At 42.6% G+C, this 19,884-nt stretch overlaps 1 protein-coding gene across 2 annotated transcripts in view; it reads right to left on the bottom strand.

The window, feature by feature from the left end:
• Nek10 (NIMA related kinase 10) overlaps positions 1–19,884 on the bottom strand; it is a 180,243-nt gene that overhangs the window by 113,081 nt on the left and 47,278 nt on the right. For both annotated transcript variants that reach the window (XM_051206811.1, XM_051206813.1), the window contains 10 exons: positions 19,096–19,235; positions 17,580–17,641; positions 15,511–15,588; positions 13,475–13,539; positions 12,839–12,941; positions 12,618–12,746; positions 11,431–11,568; positions 8,883–8,928; positions 6,572–6,693; positions 6,355–6,457 (listed from right to left, as the gene is read on the bottom strand). In XM_051206811.1, coding sequence (XP_051062768.1) covers positions 6,355–6,457; positions 6,572–6,693; positions 8,883–8,928; positions 11,431–11,568; positions 12,618–12,746; positions 12,839–12,941; positions 13,475–13,539; positions 15,511–15,588; positions 17,580–17,641; positions 19,096–19,235 — 986 coding nt within the window. The remainder of the gene's footprint in view (positions 1–6,354; positions 6,458–6,571; positions 6,694–8,882; positions 8,929–11,430; positions 11,569–12,617; positions 12,747–12,838; positions 12,942–13,474; positions 13,540–15,510; positions 15,589–17,579; positions 17,642–19,095; positions 19,236–19,884) is intronic.

The following is a 19,884-nucleotide window of genomic DNA, read 5'->3' as shown; positions in this document are numbered from 1 at the left end:
CTCTAAAATCGACCACATACTAGGTGGCATAACAAACCTCAACAGATACAAGAGAATAGGAATAGTCTCCTGTATCTTATCAGACCACCATGCTTTAAAATTGGAATTCAACAACAACACAAATAGCAGAAAACCTGCAAAGTCATGGAAACCAATGTGCAATTGCACCACACCTGGGTCAAAGAAGAAATAAATAAAGAAATTAAGGACTTCCTAAAATTCAACGAGAATGAAGACACAACATACCCAAACTTATGGGACACCTTGAAAGCAGTGATATGAGGGAAGTTCATTGCATTAAGTGCCCATATGAAGAAAACAGAGGATGGTCACCTTAGAAAATTAACAGCACTACTGAAAGCCTTAGAACAAAAAGAAGCAAACTCACCCCGGAGGAGTAGACACCAAGAAATAATCAATTTGAGGGCTGAAATCAATAAAATAGAAACCAGGAAAATAATACAAAAAATCAATGCAACAAAGAGTTGGTTTTTCGAGAAAATCAACAACATAGATAAACCTTTATCCAAACTAACAAAAAAGCAGAGAGAGAACATGCAAATTAACAAAATCAGAAAGGAAATGGGGAATGTAACAACGGACACAGAGGAAATCCAGAAAATTTTCAGGTCATACTTTGAAATCCTGTACTCCACAAAATTTGAAAATTCAAAGGAAATGGATAAATTTCTGGATAACTATCACTTACCAAAATTAAATCAAGAACAGACAAACAACTTAAATAGACTTATAACCCCCAACGAAATAGAAACAGTCATCGAAAGCCTTCCAACCAAAAAAAGCCCAGGGCCAGATGGATTCAGTGCAGAATTCTACTAGAAATTCAAGGAAGAGCCAATACTCCTCAAATTGTTCCACACAATAGAAACAGAAGGTTCATTACCAAAGTCTTTTTGTGAGGCCACAATCACCTTGTTACCCAAGCCACACGAAGACACAACTAAGAAAGAAAACTACAGACCAATATCCCTAATGAACATCGATGCAAAAATACTCAATAAAATACTGGCAATCCGAATTCAAGAATACATCAGAGAAATCAGAGAAACATCACCCTTTACAATAGCCACAAACAATATAAAGTATCTTGGGGTAATGCTTACCAAACAAGTGAAAGACCTATATAAGAAGGACTTTGTATCTTTAAAGAAAGACATTAAAGAAGATACCAGAAAATCGAAAGATCTCCCATGCTCTTGGATAGGTAGGATAAATATAGTAAAAATGACAATCTTGCCAAAAAGCAATCTACAGATTCAATGAAATCCCCATTAAAATCCCAGCACAATTCTTCACTGACCTTGAAACGATGATAATCAACTTCATATGGAAAAACAAAAGACCCAGGATAGCCAAAACAACCCTGTACAAGAAAAGAACTTCAGGAGGCATCACCATTCCTGACTTTAAGCTCTACTACAGAGCTATAGTTCGGAAAACAGCCTGATATTGGCACAAAAATAGACAGGTAGACCAATGGAATCAAATCAAAAACCCTGATATTAACACACACACCTACAAACACCTGATTTTTGACAAAGCAGCTAAAAGTATACAATGGGGGGGGGGAAGCATCTTCAACAAATGGCGCTAGCACAATTGGATGAGGGTGTGTAGAAGACTGCAGATAGACCCATGTCTATCAACATGCACAAAACTCAAGTCCAAATGGATCAAAGACCTCAACATCAATCCAGCCACACTGAACCTCTTAGAAGAGAAAGTAGGAGGTACCCTTGAACAAATTGGTATAGGAGACCGCTTCCTGAACATAACTCCAGGAGCACAGACACTGAGATCAACAATTAATAAATGAGACCTCCTCATACTTAGAAGCTTCTGTAAGGCAAAGGACACAGTGGACAAGACCAAACGGCAGCCCACACACTAGGAAAAGATTTTCACGAACCCTATATTTGACAAATGGCTGATCTCCAAAATATACAAAGAACTCAAGAAACTAGTCCACAAAACACCAAATAACCCTATTAAAAACTGCAGTTCAGAACTGAAGAGAGAATTCTCAATAGAGGAAATCAAAAAGGCTGAAAGACACTTAAGAAAGTGCTAAACATCCTTAGCTATCAGGGAAATGCAAATCAAAACAACTTTGAGATATCATCTTACTCCTCCTAGAATGGCTAAATTTAGAAACACCAATGAAAACTTATGCTGGAGAGGATATGGAGAAAAAGGAACACTCCTCCACTGCTGGTGGGAGTGCAAACTCATACAGCCATTTTGGATATCAATATGGCAGTTCCTCAGGAAAATGGGAATTAGTTTACCACAGGACCCGGCAATCCCCCTCTTAGTCATATACCCAAATGATCAACATCCATGCAACCAAGACATCTGTTCAACTATGTTCATAGCAGCACTATTTGTAATAGCAAGAACCTGGAAGCAACCTAGATGCCCCTCAACTGAAGAATGCATAAAGAAGATGTGGCACATCTACACAATGGAATAATTCTCTGCGGAAAAAAAAATAATGGAATCTTGAAATTCGCAGGCAAGTGGACAGAACTTGAAGAAACCATCCTGAATGAGGTAACCCAGTCACAAAAAGAGAAACATGGTATGTACTCGCTCATATATGGATTTTATACCTAGAGCAAAGGATCACCAGCCTATAATTCACAACACCAGAGGAACTAGGATGCAAGGTGTATTATAAAAGATTCATATAAGGTCCCTCACAGAAGAGGAAAGGGACAAGTTCCCCAGAGCACATGGGAAGTGAGGAGAGGGGCAGTGAATGGAGAGGGAACTAGGAGAAAGAGAAGGGAAGGAGAAGAAAGCATGTGGGACTAGGAAGATTGAGTCAGGGGAGGAATAGAAGATAGAAAAGAGAGAGAGAACATAAAAGAGGGAGCCATTATTGGCCTGAAGAGAAAACTGAACTTTAAAAAAAAAAATGTCTAGAGACCTACAAGACTGACTCCAACTAACAATCTGAACAATAGTGGGAAGGCTACTACAAATGCCCTTCCCTGATAATGAGATCAACAACTAACTTGTCCACCATCATGGAGCCCTCATCTAGTACCTGTTGGAAACAGAAGCAAACACCCATAACTAAACACTGAGTCGAACTAGAATCCAGATGCAGAGGGAAAGGACAAGACCAGGTTGCAGAAACACATAGAGACAGCTGACCTGAACAAGGAGGAGCTAACGGCCACTAGACTGATAGCTGGGAATCCAGCATGGGACTGACTCAGACCCCCTGAATATGGGTCTTAGCCAGAAGGACTGAGCAGTCTAAGGGACCTCAGACAGTGGAACCAGGATGTATTCTTGGTGCACAAAAGGACCTTACGAACACATCCCCCATGGAGGGATAACTGCCTTAATCTAGAGACAGGAGAGAAGTCCTAGTCCCTACTTCAAATGACTTGACAGAGTTACATGACCCCACCTGGATGGCATAGCCCTACATGTGGAAGGGGGGCTGGGAAGGGAGGGTGGTCAGGGTGCATGTGAGCGGGGAAAGAGGGTAAGACGGAGGCAGGGAAGGAGAGGGAACTGGGATCGACATGTAAAATAAAAATAATAAATAAATTTTAAAAACTGCATGGTGACAATGACATAAACACTGAGTATGGTTTTAGCCCTGAGCTGTACTGACAGGACTGCAGACAGGATGACAGGAAATAGGAAAACTAAACCAATCATAATGAAAATCAAATACTATAGGAAATGAATGTTTTAAAACAAGAATTAAAAATACCCCCTGTTCTGGGAACACAGAACTAGAATTTGAAGATAGGTGGACCAGGTAACTTCATAAACATCATGACACTATTTTATTTTGCAAACTGTTTTAATATGTGCTATTAAATAAATACAGAAACTAAGCTAAAAATGAATCAAACTACTACAATAAATTTGGCTTATTTAAATATAGGCAAAGATAATTACAGCTAATTTAGTGAGAACATAATATGTAGAGATCGTTATTACCTGAGTAAGAGTTTAAGAGGGATTTAATGAGGTTTCCTATGATATATGCACAATTCCCTATGCAATTCAGGCTCGCAATTATTAATAATATCCATTAACTTATAGATTGTAAAATCTAAGTAAAAGCAAGTCAGGTTTGTAAAAAGCATATGGTAAACAAAATTGTGGTTATTTCAAATGACTAAGCAAATGTTTGCCTAAAATAAAGTTCACAATTGTTTGAACTCATGGTTTATCATTTCATAATTTATCAGCCTGAAAATGCTTCCAAGTAACTTTACATTGAATGTTTATATAAAGAGTTTCTATTTTAAGCTGTTTTTTAAATTTTAAACTAATACAGTATGTCCTAGTTTTTAGCATCTAGCCAGTACATTTCGATCCTGATTTGGGAGTATGTGTGTCTGGGAAGTATCATTTTGGAATGGCCTCCTGAGTAAATATTATCTCATGAAAGCAAGGGAACATTGACTGCTCTCCGCCAGGAACTCTTGGGCTGGGGCCTGGAAATGCTGGGGTGTGATGACAATCAGAAGAACCACTGACAGCCCCCTCTTGTTTTTATTTTTAATTTTTTTAGGTTTTGAGATTAAATTACATCATTTACCCCTTTCTTTTTCCTCCTTCCGTACACCCGTCCTTGTTTCTTTCAAATTCTTTTTACATTGTGTTCTCTCTCTCCCTTTCTGTCTCTCTCACACTATATATATACAAATATATACACACACATTATATACACATACACACAATACACACATACACACACACACACACACACACACACACACACACACACACCTGCTCAATCTAGATAGCATTACTTGTATCTTGTAACGTTACAGAAAACCACAACCAATCAAAGAGTTATGGAGCCCAGTCCCAACTGATGCATCTACAACACCTTCGCCTGAGGCCAGGGGTCATTGTAGAAGAAGGGGCAGAAAGATTTGTGAAAGCCAGAGAATCAGGGACTTTGTTGTGAGACTGTTTCCTAAGAAATTCAGAAGCTACACCCATCAGGTCTCACCATCATGACTGACATCAAAAACAAACAGGGAAAGCTCATCCCTACACAAAGAACTACAAGCATCTAAAGAGTTCTCCGAGAGGGCGAAGCAGTGGTCCCAGCAAACAGTGTACTAATTGCTAATCCAATCCCAAATGGTCAGCCTCCTTGTGTTTTTAAATGCATGGCATTTAAAATGCACGGTACAGTATCTTCATACAGGGATACATAGAGAAGCCTACAGGTTCTAGCAGTGTGTCCTCAAACATTCTTTGACTATAGGGATCTCAGAAAAACTGTGTAGAAACTACAAATCTATGGGAACAGCACCTCCCCTTGTGAATCATAATTACTTCAAATGAAAAGCTAAAGAGTCAGGAAAAACAGAAGAAAGGAAACACTCCACTCTAAGCTAAAAAGTAGTTCACCATGGAGGATTAGGAAAATGAAGGGGGAGGGGGTATAAACCTACTAATTTAGGGGGAAATTTTTTAATTTTTATTTTTATTATTTTTCTTTTTTCTTTTTTGAAGATTGTCTCACTACATAGGCCCTGCTGGCCTTGGATTCAAAGAAATCCACCTGCCTCCACCTCCCTAGTGCTGGGATTAAAGGGGTACACCACCATAACCTGTCTTAATCAAGAAATATGATCTACTATTACAGCTTTTCTGCTACATGTGAAAACACCAAAAAAATCAAAAACAAACAAACAAAAGGATGTGAACGTATACAAATGGCCGTACTTTTGTAGCCCTGTAAGTCTGTCACCTGAAAGACAGACTGATAAAATGTGTTAATCAACAAAGCTTCCCTGTATGCGCTATAAAGAAAACACCCAGGAAGCACTAACTGAGGAGTTAAATTAAACAGGGAGCATCTAAGGGGACTGCATTGCCTCATATGAGCAAACCAAGTCATTTAGAACGGCATTGTCACTATCCAACATTGTGTGAACGCTGTCCTCTCATGGATGTGGAATGTAATTAAAATTTTAAAAAAGCATTTTGCCTCTGTTTTGTTTTTGCTTTTTGATGAGGGTGTCATGTGGCATAGGCTAGCCTCAAACTTATTATGTAACTTAAGCTGGCTTTCAACTTTAGTTCCATCTGCCTCCACTGTCCAAAGGTTGGAATACAGTTGTGGATCCCTACACCCAGCCCAAACTTAAATCAAATCTAAAAGGCCATTGACTCAGTCACACATGCCACATCCCACTTGCTCAAAAGTGTCAAGTGGCTGATGCCTACTCCACTGTTCTGCTATGGATTTCTACTGACCAATGGCACTGCTCTGAAACTACCCTGAACTAATATTCAGAAGTCCTTCAGTTAAAAATTTAAGATGTTTATACTTACTAACTGTCACCTTGTCCTTATCTCCCAGCATAATGTTGTTTGGCGTCAGATCTCTGTGGACAATCCTCTTTTCCTTGTGCAGGTACCGAAGAGCTAAGCAGAGCTTGAAGTAAGAATGAAAACAAATATGATTCCCCACTGTACACACAACCAACAGTGCATCTCTAAGGCAGCTCAGAACTGTGCTGTGGAATGAAAGTTTCGATGAAGGGCATACCTGTATAAATATTCTCCACAGTCTTTCTTCAGTGAAATGCTGCTGCTTTTCCTTCAGAGAGCTAAAGTGCTCGGCAAGTGGGGCTCCTTCTATAAGTTCCATGACAATATACAATCTGTCATCTACGCACAAGCACAAAAGGGTCACAGAAATATGAAGTCAATGTAGCACCCTGGGAAGGCTTCACAAATCAGAACCCATGGTTTTCAAAGAACACACAGGAAACTAGTGGTAGCAGCCCTGGCAAGGTACAGCGCAGGACTTGGGACCATCACAGCCCAGCAGCAACATCCTCTGGCTCCAGACTTTCCCCACTTACATTTACATTGGCAAGTGTAATCATGAGGAATGGTCAGAAGGTGCCAAAGACGCTATGCCAACTGTCCCAAGTCACAGGCCCTGCCTCTTGCTACCTCAGATCAAATAAGATATTCAGAAAACTGCATTGTCAACTGCATTTCTTGCAGTTGCATGGATTATGGCATAGACACTTACCCTAGCATCACACTATGACATTACAATGACACAAATTAAAACACTGCCCATGACAGAGACCGTTGTTAGGTCTCTCTTGAGTAGAGAGACCTGGACTCTGCTTCTGTTTTATGGTTTACAAAGATTTTGCTAGCTATTGCTATTTGGTTTTTGTTGTTGTTTTGCATGCCTTCATCTAGAGCCAATTTGAACTATTAACAATGGTATGAGATGTGTCTTTTCTGACTGTTGAGTGTACACAAAATACATACATAAACTATTTACAAAGGACTGGTACCTCCTGTACTCTTCCTGTTGGTTTTCATGGAAATTCACAACATGGATAAATCCTGTTGTTTAAGGTCTCTCTTGAAGACATTAATAGTCCCAAAGTTTCACAATGCCAAGAAATGTGTATATTGTCTGCACTATGCTTAGATGTGGCTTTATTTTCATTTCCTCACATTTTAGTCATCACTGTAATTTATAGCCTGATACATCATGTTGTATATATTTTGTCTCCAATTCATTTTAGAAGCTGTCCATTTTTTAAAGTATTTCTGTTGTTATCTTTAAAAGCAGAATGAGAGAAATATGCCATGCAACAAGGCTTGGGTGTTGTTTTTTTTTTTTTTTTAATTGGGGAAAGTGACTTGGAAAAGGTGGGAGAGGAGATCAGAGACAGACCTCTGGGGACAGGAGTGGCAGAAGAGAGAGGGAGAGAGAGATGGGCAGTGAAGAAGAAACACAGAGACAGACAGACCGACAGACAGAAAGAAAGAAAGAAAGAAAGAAAGAAAGAAAGAAAGAAGGAAAGAAAGATAAGAGGTGGGCAGGGCCCTTTTAAAAGGGAGCACATAGTGAATGTGCACAGGTGGCGCCCTTAGTGGCTGTAGCTTGAGGGCGTATCCTGTCAGAACCCCAAGGGCAGGGCAGAGCAGATGCCTGAATGCAAAGTTTCATTTTGTTTTTGTAATGACTTGTATTTATCTCTTCAGTATAAGTCAGAAGCTAATTCTGATCTCCTTAATTACAGGAAATTATCCCAATATTAAGAACTAGTGGTTAAGGAGGCAAGGGTGACCCTAGGTCATCTAGAGAAGGGAAATGGGTAAAACCATAGCAAATGTCCCAGCACGCAGAACACTTTTTGTTTTCTTTTGGGACAGGGTGTCTCTGTGTAGCCCTGGCTATCCTGGAACTATGCAGACCAGACTGATCTCAATCTCACACAGATCCGTCTGCCTCTGCCTCTGCCTCAGGAGTGCTGGGATTAAAGGTGTGCACCACCACCAACAGCTTGCAAAGGTTGATATCAGCACTGGTAAAGCAGCAGGCAGTGAGCTCCCTTCATGTGGAAATACTTCTGGATTTTATGTTACAGATCATTAAGCTGCAATACCTACTTCACTTGGAAACAAGTGGCTGAGTTTGGCTTTTTCTAAAAGTTTTGACTGCATTTTCCATCCCATTGGCAGCAAACAACCCACTTGTGAGCTCAATCAGGACTCTGGCGCCACCTGGTGGTACCTTCTGAAAAATCTGGAAGCTGCTGTAAGTGTGCCAAAATGAACCATCACTGTTTCGTTCCTTTACATCCAGTTCATTTTTTTGTACAATAATTTAAATATTTTGGTTTGTTTGCACTATGCTTCTCTATGGTATGTATCAAAATATTTTAACTATTTTCAGATCATCACTTATGAAATGTCACTGCCTGAGAAAAGGATGTGTGTAAATAACGAAAAGTATAAAGAAAATAGCTGAATGAGTTTGTTTTCTGACAATAGAAGTAGTAAAGATTGTTTCCTTAATGAGAAGCACAATTCATACTTACTTTCCAAAAATGTTTTGTAATAACGCACAATGTTGGGATGATAAAGCTATAAGGAAACAAATAACAAACATTTGTCAGACTGTTTTGAAGCACAAGCTTTTTCATGACCACTTAGATTTTGTAAGCTGTAGTTATGTCTCAGACCATTGGCTACCATTTTAGATTTTGTTGCTTTTAAGTTAATGAAACTGCTGCACTTCCTAACTTAGTACAGACTTTTAGAACCAAAAAGTCCACTTAGCATGTTCTGCCCCAATGCCAGCTCAGCTACTCATGGAGGGAAAACCTGTCTAAAAATAAATAAAACTAATGCAAAATGGCTTCAATGATTTATTTACAAGGTAGTTTTTAGGTAAAGTCTCATTTCAGAAGAATTGCCATCATGTGTACAAGTGTTTTGCACCTCTCTGTACCCTACTCAGGGCCCAGCTAGCTGCTATCCAAGAACCCCAGCAGTTCACAACAGTAGCAGCAGAGCAGCTGGATATGGCTTCCCAAGAAGAGGTGACATCTCTCAGCCTCTCCTACAGCCAGGAGCAGGCCTGTTCCTCAGGCTTAGCTGTGAATGCAATGGGAACCTGCAGCCTGTGGGTGCAATGGGAACCTGAAGCCTGTGGGTGCAATGGGAACCTGCAGCCTGTGAGTGCAATGGGGACCTATAGCCTGTGAATGCAAAGGGAACTGAAGCTTGTGGGTGCAAGATGAACCTGTAGACTGTGAGTGCAATGGGAACCTGCAGCCTGTGAGTGCAAAGGGAACCTGCAGCCTGTGGGTGCAAGATGAACCTGTAGACTGTGGGTGCAAAGGGAAATTGCAGCCTGTGGGTACAAAGGGAACCTGCAGCCTGTGAATGCAATGGGAACCTTCAGCTTGTGGGTGCAAAGGGAACCTGCAGCCTGTGGGTACTAGGTGAACCTGCAGCCTGTGAGTGCAAGATGAACCTGCAGCCTGTGTGTGCAATGGGAACCTGCAGCCTGTGTGTGCAATGGGAACCTTTAACCCTGGGTGTGTCTCTGCATTTCTCCTCCCCACTGGGATGTGAATATGTCCCCAGGAGATGCTTGAAGCAGGAATAGTACCATCTTGCCCCACTCTCTTAGGACTATTATATGTAAGAAAAGTGGCCCGCTGCCATGTAAGACCACTTCTACAAGCCTGGTAGATTGGAGCCTCTGTGTTACTGCAGGGTCATTGTCATTTCTTAACAAAAAGGATCTCTCTTTCCAGCCGTGTTTCTTCTGCCTCTTTCATGACTTGCTCCTTTTAGGCTCAAGTGGCTTGTTCCCACAGTGAGGGAGCAAGTGTACAATCTTGAGTGACCTCCAAGTCTAAGCAGAAGCATCCTCATTGGCCTCTTATGGATACTTTTTCTTAGGAAAGGCACTTAAATAAGCACCATCGTCAGCTCACAAGTGACTCCAAATTTTAAATCACAAGGGATCAGCCCAACAAACAGAACAATATTCTGGCTCTGGCTCACGAGCAAGGGTAGATCCAGCTCTGGGACCTAATCAAGCATCAGATGGACTCAGATCAAAGTCACATTGTAAGCTTGTGTACAGAACACGACGACTTTGTGGAAGGATGGGATAGCTTCTTAAAATCTAATCCATGAATCATAAAAGTTACACTGCTATTGGTGATACATTTTATTGTGACTTAGTGATGTCAAACTGTAGGGTTTCAAGGAAAAGGGGTCACAAGGGCACTGTTCTTTATGCTCGAGCCCTGACACCAGCAAATGTGACTGAAGAGAGATCAGTGAGACTGAGTTTTCCAGAACTTCTAAAAAGAAAATGTGCAAATAAGGAAGGCTGGAAAGGAAACCAGCGTGTTCTTGGACTGCAAGAAGAAATCCCATTTCACTTTTGATATGTATTCTTTTCTTCTCAAATAATTCTTTGTGATCACAGCTAACTGAGCTCTTCTCTCACACCAGCTATAGTGATGGTGCTAATAAAAGTAACCCTGAGGATAGTGGTGTACACCTTTAATCCCAGCACTTAGGACTGGGAGCCAGAAGGAGGGGGTCAAGGTCACCCTTGGCTGCACAGCAAGCTTCAGAGCAGCCTGAACTACACAAGGCTGGTCAAGAAAAGAAAAGGGAGACAAAACCCACATTCTAGAAATAATAAGCCAGACTTGCAGGGGGAGGGGCATGTCAGCAGTTTGCCTTTACTTGACTGAAGTCTGGTACTCCTGTGCAGTAACTTGGTAACCAGGGACTGGATTCTTTCTCCCATCCCTATGCAGTAACTCGGTAGCTAAGCACTAAACATGATCATGATGAAGACAGAAGGGCTTCTCAAACATGGTGTGTTCTGCCTTGTAAGCTCAATTGTTTTGCATCCAGGGCCCCGCTATAAACTCCTTAAAGAGTTTCCATGGCTCAATAACAAGCTTTAGGAAAAACACTGGTAAAAATATCACTGCGCCAGTGTCCAGCATTGCACACTGAACGGTTTATAAACAGCATGGATAAGAACAGCACAAGAGCTCAGCCTCAATGACATTTATGTCAGAGGCATCTCAGAAGACAAATATTTACCTGCTCCTTAATTATTGTTAATTCAGAAACTATGTTCTTCACACTGCTGTCTCGGTCTTTCTTATCCTTTCCAAACGCTGGGTTATGTAAATTGACCTCCTTCATTGCTAAGAGATTTTGACCACTACGTTTTCTAACCTAAAATAAGGGGGAAAAAATTTAATTACTCAGATGAGAATTGAGAGTTAAGAAAAAAAAAAAACAGATTAACTGCAATAACAAAATCACATGGTTAACCAAGCCATATCTAACCAAGCCATATCAGGAGACTCTAGCTAACAGCTCTCAGCTGAACGACCCTTTCACAGAGGTTGTGATATCATGCATATCAGATATTCATATTACAATTCAGTAATGTAACAGTAGCAAAATTGTAGCTATTAATGAGATAAATTTATGGTTGGGAGTTGTTGTAGTTTGAAAAAAATGACCTCCCAAAGCAAGTGGCACTGTTAGTAAGTGTGGCTTTAGTGGAATAGGTGTGGCTTTGTTGAAGTAGATGTGGCTTTATTGAAGGAAGTATGTCACTGTGGGGGGTGGGCTTGAGGTCTCCTTTCTCAAGCCACCCCTGTCAGATCACTTCCTGTTGCCTGGTGATCAAGATGTAGGACTCTCAGCTCCTTCTCCAGCACCATGTCTGCCTGCATGCCTCCACGTCCCGCCATGATGGTAATGGACTAAACCTCTGAAACTGTAAGCCCCCAATTAAACAATTTTATTGCTGTGTCTCTTCACGCAATAAAAACCCTAAGGCAGGACCATCACAACATGAGGAACATCACAGCATTAGGAAAGTTGTTAGCTGTGTTTACACTAAACTGGGCTCAGATCTGTTATCTTCTGGTGGGGGGTGGGGGCCCACAGTACTCACTAGGATTTCACTGGGCAGATGAAGAAACACTGGTGTAAATTTATAAACTATGTAGTGCACTGGGACGAGCTGTTTTGACTAATCTCCAGTGACAGGTGGAGATGCCCTGTCTCAGTCAGTGAGCAGTTACTTGCGCTGAGAGCCAAGGCAACGTCCACAGCATTACCACACCCTGTTGGACAAAAACAACCATTCTCATTTGTATCTCCATTTTTCTCTCATTTTCCTTGACAAGGACTCCAATTAAAATGAGGGACATCCAAGTGTGATTTCAAGTCTGTTTGGAAGGATGAGAACATTCCCTGGGCAGAATCACCTTATAAACACAGCCAAAAGCTCCACTTCCAAGATGGTCCAACACAGCGTAGTCACCTATGTACTTCAGCGGTGCTTTCTTCTGATTGATGCTTTCGATATTCTCGGCAATTTGCTTCAGTTCATCTTCCTAACCAAGTCATAACAGGGAAACAACGGGTTGCTGTTATTTTATCCTGACCAAAGAGCAGCCTGCCCAAGTGTTTAAAATTCAAGACTTACCAGTAGTAAATTCAACTGTGATACCAAGTCCTCATAGGCACTGATATCTCGAACGTAATGTCCTATGTCGATGAAGATCTCAAACAGGTCGGTGGGGAAAAGTCTACAGGAAGCACATATACTCAATGTGGAGCTCGGGAACGGTGAGTCATTGCTCACTGTATGTTTTTGCTCAAATGCTGTGCATGCCCTATATGTGTAATGTGTCTGCCTCGTAAGGCCTGCTTCCTGCCACACTCACCAGTTAAGGCAAAATGACCAGACTAACTTTGGAATTTCTCAATAGTTATAAACAAGTATTTATTTTGATTCTATCCATTCAAGATGTTAATATCCTTAGTTAAAACCAGAGCCTCAGCAGTTACATGGTTTGTAAGGAGTTGTCCCAGTACAGTCAGCTGTCACAGAGCCTGTGAAGGGGCTGCCAAAACTGTTAAATCAGTGGAGTCTAGGAAGTCTGGAGAGGCATGGCTTGCGTGGCCCCTAAGAAGTCTGCAAAGGCATGTGAAATCTGGAGAAGCATAGTTTGCATGAAGCCATTCTCTTCCCACAGCCCCTGAGAGTAAAGAGTGTGAATCAGGCTGGCCTAACAAGAGATTCAGCTCATTAACCGTGTATGCCCCTTCAAGCTCATACCTTTTAAAGAGCGGCCTGTTCCTTTCCATACTGAAGAGAAACCTCAGGGCTCGGAAAGCATAACACTAGGAAATGAAAGAGATGACTCTTAAAGGGCAGCACAACAAATTAAAACAGTAAGAATTACCAGGGTAGACATTACAGAGGCTCCTCATGGGTGGCTGCCCTAAGCTGCAGGCCAAGCTCACAAACAGGAAAAGTACCACCAGCCCTGGGGTCCCTCTGCCAGCTTCAGCAGTGATGCTGTGACATGCTGGAGATATGGCCCTGTTTACCCCACACTGGCCACTGACTCCTTCTAGAAAGTACAAAATGGGCAGAGAGATAAGAAATGGCATTCCTTTGCTAAGGAAGCCACATAACCAAAGACTCCCAGGGACTCGGGATTCATTCTCTACGTTCACACAGTTTCTACCCACTAGAAACTACAGCATATAAAAACAGTAACAGGCATACTTGATTCAAATGTGACAGATTGGTCTGCTGAATAAAAGTCCTAACCATTCTCCAAATAGGACAGTGGGCAGACAATCATTAGCAGCCTTGCAAAGAGGCCTGGGCACTTTAACTGAGAAAAACTGTTTTCTGGAGCCAACAAGATGGCTCAGTGGGCAAAGGCATTTGCTGTCAATCCTAATGACCTGAGTTTGATCCCCAGGACCCACGTGGAGGAAGAAGAGAACTAAATGCCCACAAACTGTTCTGAGACATCAAAAAAACCCACAGCATGACTGCCTACACGCATGATCACACACAAATAAATAAATGTATTTACATATTTTCATATAAAAAGGAAAGTGCTGATATTTTTCAGGGGAGAAAGGAAGAGGAGTGGAGGAGAGAACAAGAGAACACAAGGGAGAAAAGAAATGGGGGGGGGTGTGCTGGTTAGTCTTATGTCAGCTTGACCAAAGCGGGAGTCATCTGAAAGGAGGGAACCTCAATTGAGAAAATGCCTCCATAACATCTAGCTGTAGGGTATTTCCTTCATTAGTGGTGGATAGAGGAGGGTCCAGCCCATTGTGGGCGGGGCCATGCCTGGGCTGGTGACCCTGGGTTCCATGAGGAAGCAGGCTGGGCAAAGCCATAGGGAGCAAGCCAGGAAGCAGCACTCCTCCATGGCCTCTGCATCAGCTCCTGCCTTCAGGTTCCTGGCCCATTTGAGTTCCTGTGGTGACCCCTTTCCCTCCCAATCTGCTTTTGGTCATGATGTTTCAAAACAGTAATGGAAACCCTGACTAGGATGCTGGGGACAGGGGGGACAAGTGGGAAGGGGTGCAGTAAGCAGGTACACTTGTGACCCAGACCCCTGGTGGGGTGATTGTAGTCTTCTAGAAACCTGGGATAATTTCATAAAATTAGCAATCTGAACAGAGAAGGCCCAAACAAAGCTGCCCAGAGTCTGACAGAGAACAAAGGGACATGAAGGAGATGAGAGCTTGGAGAAACCTTTCCACCTCTCTTGGCTCAACAAAGCTGATGCCATGACAGCTCTGGCTGGCTGTGCTGTGTACCTGGATTCACTAGAGAAAGCCAAGCTTTCCTGTGTCCTCACAGAAGCACTCCAAAGCCCCTGCTTGACTGCACACAGTAGTATCAAGGGACTCTGCAAAACTTCGGCCATTATGCTAGATGACAATATTAAAGTCCTTTTTAGAATGACCTTCCTTTTGAACACATAGATAAAAACATGGAAAGTATACACAATTATGGGGCATCATGATGTCCTCATGCACATGTGTATTTATTTTACAATGTATAAGCAAGTCTAAATATACCTAAGCATACCTATCCCCTCAAACACTATCTTCAATAAGCCACGTAAGTCCCCCACACAAAGGAGCTGTTTCTGGGCCTTTCATGCTATTTAGAGCCACTCACTGGTTTTCATACTAATCCATCACTAAGCACAGTCCCTTACCATCTACATAGGGCACAATGCTAACCTAAACAATCTTAAAAAGTACACATTATCTTATCGAAGGCTCCCCAGAGTTCAACACCTTGAGATAAAGAGCAAAAGACAGCCTTGTTACCTGTAGTAGATTAGTTTTTGCTGCATTCTTTTGTTTGTTTGGTAAAATTAATTTTGCTATTGTATATACACCATTTTCCTGGAAAAATAAAGAGGCCATGGGTCAGCAACCAGCAAGAACACTATACAGAGAGAAGCATTCAGAAGTAGCATAAACAGATAGTAAGGACAACACTAACACTGTCAATGAGATACTTTTAAATGCCAAAGACTACAAACAAGCTTACTTTTCCAAGGTAGAATTATATAATGAATTGCACAAACTTGAAGTGATTTAAATATTATAAAAACAAAGACTGGAAGAATATGAAGGGATGGGATAAAGGAATTCAAACATCTTCATATTCAAACTATAGGGCTGCAGTGATTGGGCAGTCAGTGATGTGCTTGCTGCACAAGCATGAAAACCCGAGTTCAGTCCCCAGAACTGAAGCTAAAAAAGTAGTACTAAGCTGGGTGAGGTGGCTCACTTGTCATCCTAGTGCTGAAAGGTCAGACACAGGAGGCTGCCTGCAGACCACTGGCCCACTAGCCTAGCTGAATCAAGGGGTTCTGTACCAATGAAACACCCTGTCTCAGAAACAAGGTTGAGTGATGGGAAGGCAGATTGGTAATTAAAAGCACACATTGCTCCTGCAGACGGCTGGAGTTTGGTTCCTGGCACCCAAACTGGTGACTCGCAACCACCTGGAATTCCAGCTCCAGGAGATGCAATGCCCCCTCTGGACTCTGCAGGCACCTGCAAACCCACTGGCGGAACCAAACTTATGCATGCATCATTTTTTTAATCTTAATTTTTAAAAAGTGGACATCTCCTGATAAGTGCTACCTCTGACCTCCACACACACACATGCATGTGCAGCCACAAACATGAATGAACAGACACATGAAAACACAGGTACATGCACATTCCGAAATACCAAATTCAAACTATAAAACACAGATTCTTTCTCCCTTTCTGTTTTGTGATAGAGAATGAACGCTCAGAGATTCATTGTTTTAAAATAACTAGTTTTAAGTAAAGGAAAAATGACCCAAAAAAATTGACAGGCTTTAAAGAGATCGCGTTAATTGTGGAAGCAGCATTGTTTTAGACTTGCTTAGATATACACAGCCAGCTATGAACGATTGTATGAACCTGACTTCTATAGCTATAACTACCCTGAAGGTTATTTTATAATTCTGTTTGATTCGTGAGTATACTCATGAGAGGTAGAACAATTTTTCCCCTCTGGGGGTGAATGCAGCTAGTCACGACAGCAGGAACTGTGCCCAATCTGGCTGTTCTTCACTCTGCTTCCCCACCTGCCATGCTGCCCATGAGCTTTATGCAATCCCCATTGCCACCATGGATTCTGAAGATGAAGGCACAGCTATTAGTCTTCTCCTCTGTAAAACTCCACTTGATGGAGTTACCCGAAGAGAACCCAAATGAAACGGACCGCAGTAAGGCAGGGAAAAGCTACCAACATCAGTCGGTCCCAAGTTCAGTTTAGCTTCAGCTATCCCCTTGACACAGCCCAGAGTTACCTGAGGGAGGCTCAGTAGTGAGGGTGTTAACCTCAATTGGCCTAGCTTGTGACTGAGTGTGTATGGTATGTGTTCATCATTGTTGATTAATTAAGGTGGGTCCAGCTCACTGTTGGTATTGTTACCCCAGGATAGGTGGTTCTGTGTTGTATAAGAAAGGAGGCTGAGCACATACCAAAGGCATCGAGCCAGTAAGCAGAACTCTTCCATGGTCTCTGCTTCCTTTCTTGCCTCTAGGTTCCTTTCTTGCCTCTAGGCTCCTGCCTTGAGTTCCTGCCCTGACTTCCCCCCACTGATGGACTGTTAGCTGGAAGTAGATGTCAGATAGACCCTACTTCTCTGAAGCTACTTCTGGCCAATGTCTTATCATAACATGGAAACAAGCTAGAGTAGTTAACTGAGGTTGTTGAAAATATAAACTGGAATTCTATAAGCTAAAGAAGAAATGTTCAAATGTTCTTAAGTTACATGATGGGTCCTCAAACCCATATGCTGGAATGCAAATTGCAACCCAAAGGGGCTTGGTCATGATGCTCTTACCTGAACCACTTGGTGGGCATTGGTGTCATTGAGCGCCAGCTCAGTCAGGGCAGCACAGCAAGCTGGGAGGAAAGCAATCAAGCCTGTCAGGATCCTCAGGACCCAGCATGCGCCCAGCATTTGCCAGGAATACAATAAACTGTTAGGTAAATCAATCACTGCTTCAATACAGTCCCCAAACCCTGGTGATCACAGTGTATTGTACAGTTTCGGAGAAGGTGACAGACTGCTAGTCATCAGGGGCCCACAGTCCCGAGCAGTGCCCTTCCTGCTCCCCAGAGGCCTCTGGTGGTGTTGTAACTGAGGCATGGTCCCTCCTGCTGAACCTCATGTTATGCTATACACTTCCACACATCACCATGTACTTCTCACAACAATATTTCCCATGAGCAAAGCTGAAGCCTGAGGGTCCTGAGAAATGTGGCTAAGGACATGTGACCATCCATCTAGACGGAGGAAATACCCAGACTCCACTAATGGCTTCTCGTTCTTAGATGTGAAAGGAGTGATGTCCAGTAAACCCATATGATGTATACAGCTCCAGAAGACTGCTCCATGTACAGCCCTAGGTATCCGACCAAGCAGATCACCTAGGTGTTTCTAGCCCCCAAGCCTCTCTATCCCTCTCTAGACACTGTCTGTCCCTATTGTCCCACTGTAATCACCAATTGCACCACTCTGAGAACACCCAGAGTACCGGGAGCTCTGGGACCAGCTGGCACCATCTAAGGGGAACCTTTAAACAGGGAGGCTAGCATAGCCTGTGAGAGCAAGAGGCATTTCCAAGCACACACAAACTTCAAAGAGAAGGAAGATCTAGATCTCTGCCCTCACATGTCTCTGACGAAACTCCTCTTCGATTCTCCAGTAGCAAACAGCTGTGAAGAAAGCAAGCCTGTCTTGTGGCCATTGCCTTTCAACACTTGTCCCCTGCTACCACATTCCTTGTCTCTGAGCCTCCCCAAGTTCCACTCACCCCCAGCACCGTCTGCTCCTTTCCAGGCTGCCAGAGGGTCCAGAATGCCCTGAAGCACCCACACTGCTGGCCGTCTACTAAGCCCAAAGGTCAGGTGCCCTGACAGGTGGCAGCTGGAGGAAGCTCTACCAGGAAAAGGGTTATCCAGCTCAGCTTTCACTTCCCTTGAAAAAGCCCACTCACAGTTGTCACCTCTCCCTTCTTGAAACTGGTCTGGAGAGGAAGACTCCCTGGCCCCATGTGAGTGGATGTTTGTATTAAGTAGGATACTCTCAGATCGAGGAAACTGTAGGAAGCATGGTTCTGGCCCAGATCAAGCTGTGTGCTTTAATCCAGTGATCCCATCTGTCATATCATTAACCTGCTAGTCCAACAGCAATACCAAGAAGGCTCTAGCATACAGGGGAATTCACCGTTACACATTTGGAATCCTGCAATTGGGTTCACTCAGCACCATTCTACTAATGCTATAACAAGGAATAACAACACAATAAAGAATACAGAACTAAGTGACAAAACCCCATCATGTGAGGCAGATACCTGCTTGGAGAGAGACAGTATTTTCCTGTATTTCCCCAGGACTTAAGTCTTCTGATAAATGCAGCTGCTGGATTCGGCCTGCAGCATTCGCACTGGACAGGCTTCCGATAGAGGAACGGTCAGAAACAAAATTTCTGTCTCTGTAAAATGAAAGCTACTGCTCAGACCATTTATTCACTTTCTTCTGCACCTCAAACACAATGAAAATCTTATAACAAACCCACACTTTGTATAAGAAACAAACAAGCAAAGAAATAGGCACCACATTGTGAGGTTTCCTATGTTCTTAATTGTTTCATCTGCAAAGTCAGCTAAAACCAAGTCTGGTATAGAGTGTGAGATGAGAGGTCCTGCCCAACCTTCCCCAGTACTCCCCAGGGCTAAACTCTTGGGGCACTGCAGTCTGTGTTGTTGCATCTCAGCCAGGGTTCCTCCGAGTTCCTCTTAGTGAAAACCAGTCCTACTGAATCTTCAGCTGTTCTTCTTTGGCCCCACAGGAGTCTCCATGAGCATGGTTTAAAGCCCTGTCTTCACCTGGCCTTACCAGCCATTTCTCTCTGTTCTCTGCCCTCTCCTCTGCCCCGAAGCACCTTTTTTAAAGTTTGCCCTTTATTTAGCTACTTCCAGGGCTGTCTGGTCTTTGGGTTAGTCTGTGGGACTGTGCTCATCACTCATCACTCATTCCCCGTCTTGGCTGTGTGACTTCCTCTCTTCTATAGCTCAATTACTCATCTTTAGCCACAGCTCACAAATCCATGTTCTGCAGCTGGTCTACTGTGTTCCGGGTGT

Source organism: Phodopus roborovskii, unplaced genomic scaffold, assembly GCF_943737965.1.
Source record: "Phodopus roborovskii unplaced genomic scaffold, PHOROB, whole genome shotgun sequence".
Taxonomy (NCBI): Eukaryota; Metazoa; Chordata; class Mammalia; order Rodentia; family Cricetidae; genus Phodopus; species Phodopus roborovskii.
This window is presented reverse-complemented; position numbering and strand designations above follow the sequence as displayed.